General features: G+C 35.7%; 1 protein-coding gene across 1 annotated transcript; it reads left to right on the forward strand.

Moving 5' to 3' along the window:
• Positions 1 to 10,199: 10,199 nt before the first annotated feature.
• LOC18013571 (growth-regulating factor 6) lies at positions 10,200 to 11,324 on the forward strand. Its single transcript, XM_006396053.2, is given in 4 exon segments — positions 10,200 to 10,230; positions 10,233 to 10,496; positions 10,639 to 10,891; positions 10,979 to 11,324. Coding segments are annotated over 4 exon segments (894 nt in total).
• The last annotated feature ends 1,261 nt before the right edge of the window (positions 11,325 to 12,585 follow it).

Raw genomic sequence — 12,585 nt, forward strand, 5'->3', positions numbered from 1 at the left:
GGTAAAACCCTAAAAAACTATATATAGGTTCTAAAATGAACCGGGTCAGCCCGGAACAAACCGGGTCCTGACCCGGCTTTAATGGATAAAATGACGAGTGTGCGAGTTGGTCAGGAGCTTCTTAAGTCGCATGTCCAAGTCGCACAGCCAAAGAAGCAGTCTTGTGAGCCTTAAGTCCTTTAGTTTCAGCCGCATGCCCATCTAGGAGTGTTCTGCGAGTCTTTGTGCAATTCACTCTTCATCCTCTTCAACTCGCATGACCAAGACGAAATCTGGGAAGAATATGTGTGCGACTTGGTCATCCCTTAGTCCCAAGTCGCATGCCCAACTCGCATGATCCTGACGAGAAGCTTCAGCGAGATAGAATCCATGTAAGCCCAGCCGCATTACTCTCTCGGTGTAAAACGCGAATCTTCGTGCGGCTTAGTTCCCTTTGCTCCTTAACTCGCACGACCATGTAGCAGGGGCTTTCAGAAATATGTGCGGGGTGGTCTTCATCACTCCCAAGTCCCATGCGCAAGTAAGTGTAAATTGCGAGTCTTCATGCGACTCAGTTCCAAGCTTGGCAAACTCGCATGCTCAAGTCGCACGCTTGTGGACTTAGTATTTTTCTTGCTCGAGAACCTTAGATCTTACCCAGTGTTACCTTACTCGCACATCTTAACACGCAGCTCAACCCCCAGACATTAATGTCCAGGCATTGCGAGTTAGCCAAGTCGCAAGACTATCTCGCAGGCTTCAGGTCTCCTCGGACCACATCAAATTCGTGGGAGAGTAACTCCCAGGATACTGGTCCAAATGGCGCGATTCCAACTTCAGTGGAACGAACACTCAGATATCTTCAACTTTGATGAAGAAACGTTCGGTGCTTGGGAAGTGGAAAGTTCTCTGGAGGGCTCATCTTCGCAGTGCATTGACACAGTCAGAAAGAGGCTTCTAGACATGCGTCCATTCCAGAAACGTTATCTTCTTGCTCATAGCTCCAAATCGAATGATCTCAAACGTTCTGGAAATAGGACTCAAATATCTCAAATCTTGATGAAGGCCCTGTAGACTGAATCGGTCTGGAAGTGCATCGTCCTTCGCATTCTTTGGAGCTCATCGGGTCGGTCCAAAACGGTAGCGAGACAGGCGTGCCTTCCGACAAGCTTAACTCTCTGCTCACGCCTCCAAATCCTATGATTCTACCTGTTCTGGAACCATGATCCAATTCTCTCTAACTTTGATGAAGCACCCGACAGCTGAATCGACCGGCAAGACCTTCAGGTGACGCGATTTCTGAGATGTGTCTGTACTCAAAAATTTTGGCCGAGAAACCTTAGCCGGGGTACGCGTTTTGGCCGAGAGGCTCACTCACGGTACATGGAAAACGCCGAGAAGTGTTGCCTGCGGTACGTGAGAATCACTGAGAACCTCCAAAAACCCATTTTCACCATCTTTCAAGTCCTGATCGCCATTTCTCTTCCTGGATTCACCTTTTTAACCCCAAATAGCTTCAAATACACATGATAAACACTCCAAACATGCAAAGACTCATTGGGACCTAAGGCAACTCCTAAGTCCTAAAACAAACCCTAAAGACCTAAAATGCTAAATAAGATATGATTTGAAATGAAATATACAACCTAAATGATGTAAATTATGAACATATCATCTCCATACATATTCAAGACCTCATCTTCAGCGGAGTGATCATCATTGCCCTCAGAATCATACATTGCAACTCGCTCCACTTGATCACCTTCCGCAAGCAAAACACGGCGAGGCTGGTTCAGACAGACAGTTTGGCGATGTCCTTTCACGCCACAGCTAAAACAACAAAATGCATTAAGGCGTGTGGAACGACGTGGCTGTGACTCATCCGGATTGGCGGAGCTGTGCGTGTTCGCACCTGTGATGTCGGTGTTGTCATGACCCGTGCCAATAAGTGGTGCTGAAGGCTGCTCCGTCACACGCAAACGTGATGCCGTATTCGACCATGGAGACGAGCGAAGTTGCTGTTCAAAGGAGACAACTCGCTGATAATTATCTGCTATTGTTTTAGGGTCGAATTGGGCCAGTGCATTATGTAGTTGCTGTCTCAATCTACCAATGAAGCGCGAAACCAGTTGGATTTCACTGTCATAAAGCTCATTACAAGATGGAGAACTCCTCAGCATAATCTTCGACGCTACGATTTCCTTGCTTGAGATTCTGCAGCTTGTTGTATGATAACACCGTATTTTGACCACTTTTATGGATCGTTTTGAAATATTTTTCTATGTTTTTTATTGCTTTCAAGCACTTTTATTATGTTTACTAGTATTTTTAGTTTCAAGACTCTTTTCAGAAAACTTAGGGAAAAGCTTAACAAAATGGATAGAATACCAGATTTTCAGCTCAGAGTCAAATCGTCAGAATTTCAACCCCGATTGAAGATCTTCTCACTGTCTGATCCAGCTCAAATTTGGAGATCTCAAAGATGGAATTATCAGCTTTCCAGCACACTTTACAGCTTGGAAATCCAATGGTTCAATCAAAAGTTACGCAAAGAGCAAGATGTCCCGTAAAACAGCCGGCAAGCATTTCCACCCGCGGCCAACAGCCATTTCAACATGTTCAGAGGCTACCCGACCGCGGCCAAGCATCCATTCACCACGGCCACGTCCCTTCCGACCGCAGCCAGCCATCTCCGAGTTAGAAGACCCATTTCTGAAGCCCAAAATGATTTCCTCATTTGGGGAAACCCTAAGTAACGCCAAAAAATGTCTTGAGCACTATAAATACATGTTTTAGGAACCCTAATTCGTATGCCCTCTTATGTTCTTATTGTTTTAGATTAATTTTTAAGTTTTTCAATACTTTAGCTTTTAGGGAGATAGAGATCTATCTCCTGAACCCTTTCTCTTTCTTCTTCAATTTTGATTATTACTCAGCATTTTAATACTATGTTTTTGATTTCGTTCATCATATCTAAGTAGTTTTATTGTTGGGTCAAAGGGATTTTCGATGGGGATACATGTGTTTGATGAGGATTCCATGAGCTATTGAAGCCGAATCCTATAACTTTTTTCTTCTGAATTTACTTTAAATGCATGAGAGTAGCGTCATGAACTACAATCTGATTCAGATCCTTGGTGATATGAAAGTATTCATCTGGTGTTATATCTGGTTTGGGAGAGCAAAACAAACATAGGAGTGGAAACCTACCTATGAGCGATTTGTGAATGCTGACGAGTATTAAACATATTGTATCTTTTCTCTTCCAGGGCCAGAGTGGAAACCTAGTGGTCAGGATTGAAATAGATAGTTGTCTATGATCACGACAGTGGCGTATTCATACGTCCGTGACTCGAGTTCAAAAAGTTTTAGCTAGGATCTTATAAAATTTACTCTTTAGCAATGTTTTGAATCGTTCATACCCTGAAGAGAACTTCCCTGGATTGCCAAACTTGAGGATGGAGGAACATGAAACCTAGTTCTCAAACCTGCGAGCATGTCTTTTGTAGAATTTCTGCACTCTGCTTGTTCCTTCAAATCGCAACTGCAACACATCCCAAGCTTCCTTCGCCGTTTCACACCCTTGTATCAGCTTAAATGTCTGAGCTGACACACTGCAATGAATAGCCGTCAACGCCCTTAAGTTGTATTTACCTTTTGCTCTCATCATCGGTCCATTTCTCCTATGGTTTGGGCTAATCAGCTTCTGCTGCATCTTTTTTCTTTGGTTCTTCCCATTTCACCAGAATTGCTTTCCCTGCCAGTGGATCGATCCCTCTGATTAGTGACTGAATCCTAGCCTTCCAAAAACCATAGTTCCCCAAGTTCAAAATAACCTTTGAACTGTTCACAAGTTCTTGAAAGCTCTCCATTCCTTCCTCAAGATCTCACCTATTAACAAATACAAAGATGACCGCTCTGATACCAATTGTAAATGCAAGAGCTATAGTATCGGAACTAAAACACAACGTAACACATGGATTTTATATATTTGAAATTGCATTACTAGTAAATCTTTTATCTAGCCATTTTTAACACGATTTAAGACAGACTCAAGGCACACCTTGATCTACCGTACTAGCCTCGCCGGTTCTTTGATCTGTACGTGATCTCAGGACTCCCTTAAAGAACCCTTTAACTCTTGATGAATATCCCTTACAAGAATCTTTAACGAAATTTTCCATTCTTCCAGATACTCTCTATGTTGCCCGTCTGGCTCAGCTACATCCTCACACCTTGTATCCTAATTGGTCCAGCTCAGCTACTCGTCCAACTCCGCTTTCTCATAAGCTCCAAGTCGTGACTTGATCTGCACTCTATGCTTGTGTCACTCAAAGTTCCAGCTCCACTGGTACAGCAACTGCTTCAAGCGCAGCTACATTTTCAAGATCCTCGACTTCAAAGAACTCACCGAATACAAACCTTAGGTATATGAAACCAAAGACCCAATATTCATAGGATGGAACTATGAAACAAGGCGGTGGAACCTCAGAGATTTAGAACTCGCGTAGCCAAACCTTAGGTATATGAAACCTAAAACCCGTAACTCACTTAAAACGCTACTACACACTTCGGTCAGCAAATGGCCAAACAAGAGATGATGGGAGTCTCTTGATACACCGGTTGATCACTTCAGATATTACACACCAAAGGATTGAAAATTTCACAAGGAGCAAAATAAGAATCACTCTCACAAAAGAATAGATTTGATAAAAAGTTGGAATGTTTGATCAAATGATCTTACAAGAATATATAAAAGAAAAGAAAACTTGAAAAAAAAAGTTAAGTATTTAATTTTCTTGAAAAGCAAAGAGAATTAAATGAATTGAACAAGAATTCAACCCTTGGACTTCAAAGTGACTCTTGATCTTCATTTTCGTCACTTTATTTGGGCAGTAAATAAAGTGCCTTATTCTGGACCTTCTTGGGCTTGTAATAGATTCAAAGTTGGTTGGACTTGATAGTGAACATCTCCAGATAAATTCTGATTGCTCTCCTTGTCCACAATGTCTTGAATCAGCCCGTTAAGTGCTTCCTTGGCTGCTTAGCCTTTGCTCTTGTGACTGCTCCAGCTAGTACGTGCAATTCTCCTCTTCATGATCCTTTCTGCTCATGATGTCCTCATCATACTCCTCATCAAAAGTTCCTTTAAACCCTACTAGTAAACTACTCAGACAAAACTAAAGAAAGCAAAAACATTGTGCTAGAAAAGCTGTAAAGAAATCGATATTGAAAGAGAAATAAAAAGAGTTCAAGAGATAGATCTCCATCTCCCTAAACCTAGAAACAAACTAAGAAACAATCTAAAGTATTCTAAAAACTCTTATCAAACTTAACACATGGTTTAGGGTTTTTAAAACAAGTATTTATAGGTCTTCAAGGCATGCTTTGATGTCTCTTAAGGTTTCTCCAAAGACAGAAATCAAATGGGCTTGAAATTGGGCTTCTGGGGTCGGACACTGATTTTCCACGGTCAGGAGCTCTCTGGACATGGTAAAACATGTGTTGACCGCGGTCCAGAAGGCTGGCTGACTGCTTGACTAAACTTCTTGCTCTTCACGTAACTTTTGATTGAATCATTGGATTTTCCTCATGTCAAGTGTGCTTGAAATCTAGCTGATTCTTCTTTAAAGTCTCCAAATTTGAGCTAGATCAGACGTTGAGAAGGTCTTCATTTGAGGGTGAACTTCTGACGGTTTGACTCTGAGTTAAAATCTGGTCTTCTATCCAATTTGTAAAGCTTTTGCCTAAGTTTCCTGAAAAGAGTCTTTAGACAACAAATACTAGAAAAACATAATAAAAACAATTAAAAGAAATAAAAAAAAACATTAGAAAAGCATTTAAAAACGATCATAAAGGTGGTCAAAATACAGTGTTATCACCGAGGAATCCTACGCAAGTATGCATCGGCCTAGAGCCTTGGCCAATGCCAAATGTCCAAGACCGAGGATTACAAGGCGATTCTCCACCGGTTTGGTGTATCTGCCAGTGACCAAACGACCAAGACTGAGGATTTCATGCACCAAAAGAGCTTGATGAAATGTCTGAATGAGTTAAATAAGAGTTTAATGTTTTATTCATATAAGAATGCGTGTTTAATCATCAAATGACAATTAGAACTGGTTCTTTATGCTTGTTAATCATTGTTACACTAATGAGAATTATATTTTATAAGTGATGATTAAGAATGTGATTAGTACCTTGAGAGAGGATTAGTCTTTTTTATAAGTTATATGCTAAAGGAAATATTTTTTTGATTGCTTTAACATCATAGATTAACACTGAAAGCATCCTAATCAATTATCACACCTTAACGCTTATCTTTTTATATCTTTGAGTTAATCTGTGTTAAGTTTTTAGTTTGCTTTTGTTTGATCATTTTTTTTGCTTAGTTTCATTTCATTTGTTTAGTCTTAAGCACTTGTCATTAGTTATCACAACATTCACCTTACTTGGATTAAGCAAGTTTCATATATTTTTAGTGTCTAAATCATCTCTATTTGGATTGATACCTTAATGCTGCAATGATATTAGCAAGTTAAGGAATTCAACTGAGAAATATCATTTACCATTGGTTCATGGCGGTTGTCTATGGTGTTCAGGGCCTGTTGACGGTATTGCTTTCTGCGATCTGCGGTGTTCAGAGCTCTGCCAGTGGTTTTGTTTTCTGGCCAAGTCCATTGGTGTGGCTTATGTGTTCTGATGTCTATTTAGGTTCGGCTAGGTGGCTTAGCGGAGCTTAGTCTTAGTGGTAGTTAGTGTTAGTGGTAGTGGTCGACAAGATTGCAGAGGTGTTGAGATTATTGTCAAGTCGTTGGTGACTTCTTAATTCATCCCTACAGAAGCTGTAGGCGCAGTTGATTTAAGGTTTCGAGGACTCGTTTCGGATAACAGTTTCTTGTGGTAAGTACGAATTTTGATCATGCGTCTTTGCAATTCTGCATGTTTGCTTTCATCGCTTGAAATTATTTGTTATCTCTGTTTTGTTATTAAATCTTTAACTGTATTTTGTTTGTATTTTATTAGTTTTTGGTTTTTTTGGTTTTTTTATCATTTGTGTAACTTTCTATCAAAAATTAAAATGTGGTACAAAGTATTTTTTTTGTCAACAATGTGGTACAAAGTTATTTTCACAAAAAAAAAAAAATATATATATATATATATCATGGCATGGAACATCGATAGATATATAACATAACATTTTTTTGTCGTGATATATAACATAACATATGTAGTTTAGAACTTTATCAAAAAATAAACATACGTAATTTAAAAACTAATAAAAAAATCGAAAATAAAATGGGGAGAGAGAGAGAAAGAGATGTGGCATGAGTGATGGGTGTGTATGGGAGTGAGTGAGAGCTGTGAAAGGGAAGAGTGCAGACAGTGCAGATCAGAGTTTGCAGACTCACTCATTATTTGCCTCTGACTCATCCACCTCTCTCTCTCTCCAAACCTTTTATTTTAGTTTTAATTTTCTCATAAATATTTCATTCAAACGATTTAAAATATGTATAATATTAGTTATATTTAAAACATCGTTAGACGTTAATCGAGCAATTAAAGTATATTTAGTGCCTAGTTCAAAACTAATCAGTGATTAATCTTTAAAAAAAATATTTACAAAGAAAAATATTATATAAATATTAATTTATATATAAAATAACAATAGAATAATAGGATCTAGTAGAAAATACTGCTTTTGAAACTTTCAATTCCTACTGATCTCTTTTTGGATCATTTTTTGTTCTTTCTTTAATGAAAATTATAATTTTCTCCTTCTGTATTTCGAGTTCTACAACTCTTCTACTCTTATTCGCGGCTGCCAATCAATTTTTTCACATAATCAATCAATTTTTTGTGTTATTTTTATTGTTTACATCTAAAACTTGTACATCCGATATATATATATATATCCATTTTGACTACTCGGTCTCGGTGACCACGTTTTATAACATGAGTATTAGTGTTATTCACACATGTGGACTATATATACTTAAATTTATACATGTCTATGTGTTGGACGATTTGTTTTTCTAACGTAAAATGTCTAGTTTTTTTTTCCTCTTATTTTTTTTTTGATAAATGGATGTCTAGTAAAATTAACATGATATGATTTGTCTGATTGAATATAATAATGATTAGTTGTAAACCATTTATTTGTTTTATTATAATTGTCTTGTTTTCCTTCTTTCGTAATAATTATTTTACTAGAGTTGGGTAGACATGGTAAATAGTTTTTAAAATATTTTCACTATATGTGATTATTTTATGTTTTTGAATTTAACTAATTTTGTCTCTGTTAATATGTATATTTGTTTTTGGTTTTTTTTGTTTTTTTTTAAGTTTAATACCATCTATGTGTTTGTTTAATGATAGTAAACATTTTTACCTGTTTTTCCTCTGATTGTCAATGATATGCAATTAGTTGATTTTTTAAAAAGGAGATAATAATATTTTAAAGTTTTGTTGGCGTAAACATTTTTTTATTTTGTTTCATGTAAAGCATACTTATCAAAACCAATGTAAAATATGTTTTCAGTTATTTAAAATTAGATGTTATGTAATGAAAAACAATGGTCTATTTTTTTAAAAAAAGAATTTTGTCTATTTTTAAGATAATGTTATGTTGTTGTTTTTAATATGTTGGATCTTTAGGAAAGAAAAATCATGAAATATATTGTTACCTAATTATTTATATTTACGTTTTCGTATAATTTTTCGGTTTATATTGAGTATGATGCAAAGATGACATGTTCTTTTTAAAACACTCATCTCCTTGTTACTGCATTTTTAATTTAAAATATATTCAAAAATTAATTTCAAAAATGCTTCAAATTGATATTTCGCTGGTCTGACAATGTTTATGCTTCGAATGTTCTTCATTACGAAGTTTTTGTGTTAAATTGTTACGTATGTATAACTTAAATTTTTCTTTTCATAAATAGAGATTTGATTTTACATAGTTTTATATCTTTTTTTTACATTTATATCTTTAATTATTAAATATAAAACATATCTGCTTTCATTTATAGTATATAATTTACCACATATGTTAATGGAACTTAGTTTTTAATAAATATTAAAAATAATATGGTGGATATCAATTAATTTTAAGTTTTGTTAAAAGAGAATTTGGTAATTACTATTAATGCTATTATTATATTTGTATAGATAAAAAAAATTCTAAATATTTTAGTTATGTAAATAAAACTAATCAAAATATATCATGTAAATGCTAAGTGGGAGAAGAAGAAGAGAGCAAATGTTACTTTATATATATATATATATATATATATATAAATAATGAATAATCGTTCTACTATAGGACTTCTATATGTTTCTCTGTCGATTGTTTTAGAGGACGAGTTTTTTGTTCTTTTTATTAGGCCCTTACAATGCCATAATTGCAGTTACATATGCTTACTTGGTTTTATATTTAAAACAACATAACCAAATCAAGAAGAATTTTAGGGATTTTTTTGTTAAAGGGTTTTCATTAATTTAAAAATAGAACATTATAACATAACACAAAGGAAAACAAAAATCTTAGAAAAGAAAGGATTAAGATTTAACTTAATCTCCCAAAAATTCTTAAAACCCCAAAAGCTCTTAAAAACCAAAAGCTGAAAGAAAATGAGGATTGACAAAACTAAACAAAAGCTTAGATTTGAGATTCAAGACTAGTTTCACAAATTAGTGATGGATATAAATCCCTTCACGTGTCTATGTAGGATCTACATTGAGATTTTAAGTTTTAACCAAGAAATAAAAGAACAATATTGGGGATCATAAATAAATGCCTTGTAAAATGTTGTTGGGTTTTGAATTCAAGACAGATAAACAACACTTCACAAATTTTACAAATAATGAAAACTAGAGCTGATAATTAATTATTTTTATATAACTTGTACAACTTTTGCCACTTAGTTTCATGACTTCTTAGATTCTCTTTTCGGTTACCAATTTTCTCGTTTTCCAATAAAAAAACTTTTCTAAACAAAACGAAATTTACAAAATCCTGAATATAAATAATATCATGGGTAGATATATACTTAAATGTCCCTTGTCAAGCTTTTAAGAAAAAAAAAATATACTTAAATGACGCTTGCGTAAGATGAAACCAAAAACAAAGTGGAAAGAAAATAAAAAGAAGAAAAGGGAATAATTAACAAGAAGAGGACATGAAGCACAGAGATTCTGCAGACTGCAGGTGACCAATGGACACTTTATCAATAAAAACATACCTACTCTCTCTACATTTGCAATTTTGCAAATACAACCCTCTTCTTTACTCTCTCTCTCTCTTTTTTTAATGGCGACTAGGATTCCTTTCACAGAGTCTCAATGGGAAGAGCTTGAAAATCAAGCTCTTGTCTTCAAGTACTTAGCTGCAAATGTTCCAGTTCCACCTCATCTTCTCTTCCTCATCAGAAGACCCTTTCTCTTCTCTTCTTCTTCTTCTTCTTCTTCTTCTTCATCTTCTTCTTCACCTTCCACCTTCCTATCTCCACACTGTAAGCAAACTTTCTCTTCTTTTCTTCTTTTCTTCTTTGCTTTGACCTCTATGATAGATTTATAGTTATCAATTGTAGTATAAAGGTTGTATTTTTAGGTGGTTTTGTGATAATGTGAAGACTTTAACTCTGTTGTGTGTAGTTGGATGGAACGTGTATGAGATGGGAATTAGAAGAAAGATAGACGCAGAGCCAGGAAGATGCAGAAGGACTGATGGCAAGAAATGGAGATGCTCTAAAGAAGCTTCTACGGATTCTAAGTACTGTGAGAGACATATGCATAGAGGCAAGAACCGTTCATCAAGAAAGCCTCTTCCTCCACTTCCTCCTCCTCAATTCACTTTTTCCTCCACACCAAGTCTCTCTCTAGACTCTTCTCTCTCTTCTTCTTCCAGGTTTGGACACAAATTCTCCTCTGTTTTACTCTTTTTTTTTTTTACTCTAATGGCAGGGCTTGAGCCTTTTTTTCTCTTAATGTGAAGGGTAAGAAGTAAAAGACGTGGATACATGGATGATTTCTTCTCCATAGAACCTTCAGGGTCAATCAGAAGCTCCTCTGGTTTAGCAGTGGAAGATTATGATGGCTCTTGTGGATATGAATCTCTGAAACAGAGGGAGAAGCAGCCTAATCGAAGTTGCTTCATCCTTGGCACTGACTTGAGGACGCGAGAGAGGCCACTGATGCTTGAGGAGAAGCTGAAACAAAGAGAAGACAAAGATTATGAAGATGAAGATGAGGAAGAAGAGCAACGGAGTAAGAGAGTTTATAAGTTCCTTGATGAATGGCCTTCTTCTAAATCTTCAGTTTCTACCTCACTCTTTATTTGATCAATTGTTTTTTGTTGTTGTTGTCAATGTTCTGTTTCTTGTTTAAGTTGGTAACCTCAAAATCTCTCACTTTCTTAAGTAATTAGGAGTTTACGTAATTTGTGTAATTTAGTTATAAAATTTCATTTCAAACTTTTTATGCTTGTCTACAGAAAACTGAAAACACGACAAAAAGACCATGTGAAGCGGTAGAAACTTTTTGTTGCCTATAGCCTAATATTGTGTCGCTAACTAAATTATCCACGGATTAGTGATTATATTGAGTATTTGATTGTTTGCTTGTGAAAAACCAAATCTGTCACGACGTCTCCGATTAACAACAAATTTAGTATAACGTTGAGTCATTTAATTTGGTCATAGTATAAAGGCTGAACGCATATGTGGGTGTTTACGCAGGATTTATAATTTTATAAGGTGGATATTTAAATAAAAAATCAAATAAAATAGGATTTTATTAGCCTTGAATTCATGTTTACGACGGCACAATTAAGCTTCATCAACCAGTTGAGCTACACTGATCTCGTACGTTACTCTTTTACATATTATGTATGTGGCACGTGCCCCAATACTGAAAACGTGAGAAAGAAAATAATGTTTTGACAATAAGATGTGGACGAATATATTGGTCAGTTTTATGTTTGACCATTTAGTCAAATTCGATACAGAGAGTCTCCGATCAGCGACGTCTATACGGCCGCATTAACGGTATTTTAGAATACTGGAACCAATCACTGATGAGTTTAACACCTTAGAAGTTAGAAGCATAATATATCACAAAATTGATCCAATAAATAATTAAATTTTGACAAAAAAAAAATTCTCATATAAATTTTGACAAAAAAAGAAAGAAAATCTCATATAGTTGGAAAAAAAACTTCACCAAAAACATTGCCTTCAAATTTCATCTCATTCACAGATTATGCTTAAAAAGTCTCATACAGAAGTTGCAGATCATAGTTGTAACATCTCTATCCCATGCTTTCTAGAAAATCAGAGAATCGGAGATGCTAGGATTCCAGTCCCTTAGTGAACTTCATGTCTACCAAGTACGAAAATGTCCAGATAACAATCAACAATATAAAACTAGCTAATCTACTTGAAAATAAAAGCAAGAAAGAAGGAGAGGTGAGTAATTTGGGATTACTTAGCGAGAATAAGCCTAAAAGAGGCCCCCAACACCATAATGATACACATAAATATTTATAAAAAGTCTAATCCTAAACAGTCCTACCCTAGAAGATCACAACAACTACCCTGCACA

Source organism: Eutrema salsugineum, unplaced genomic scaffold (assembly GCF_000478725.1).
Source record: "Eutrema salsugineum unplaced genomic scaffold, Eutsalg1_0 scaffold_4, whole genome shotgun sequence".
NCBI lineage: Eukaryota > Viridiplantae > Streptophyta > Magnoliopsida > Brassicales > Brassicaceae > Eutrema > Eutrema salsugineum.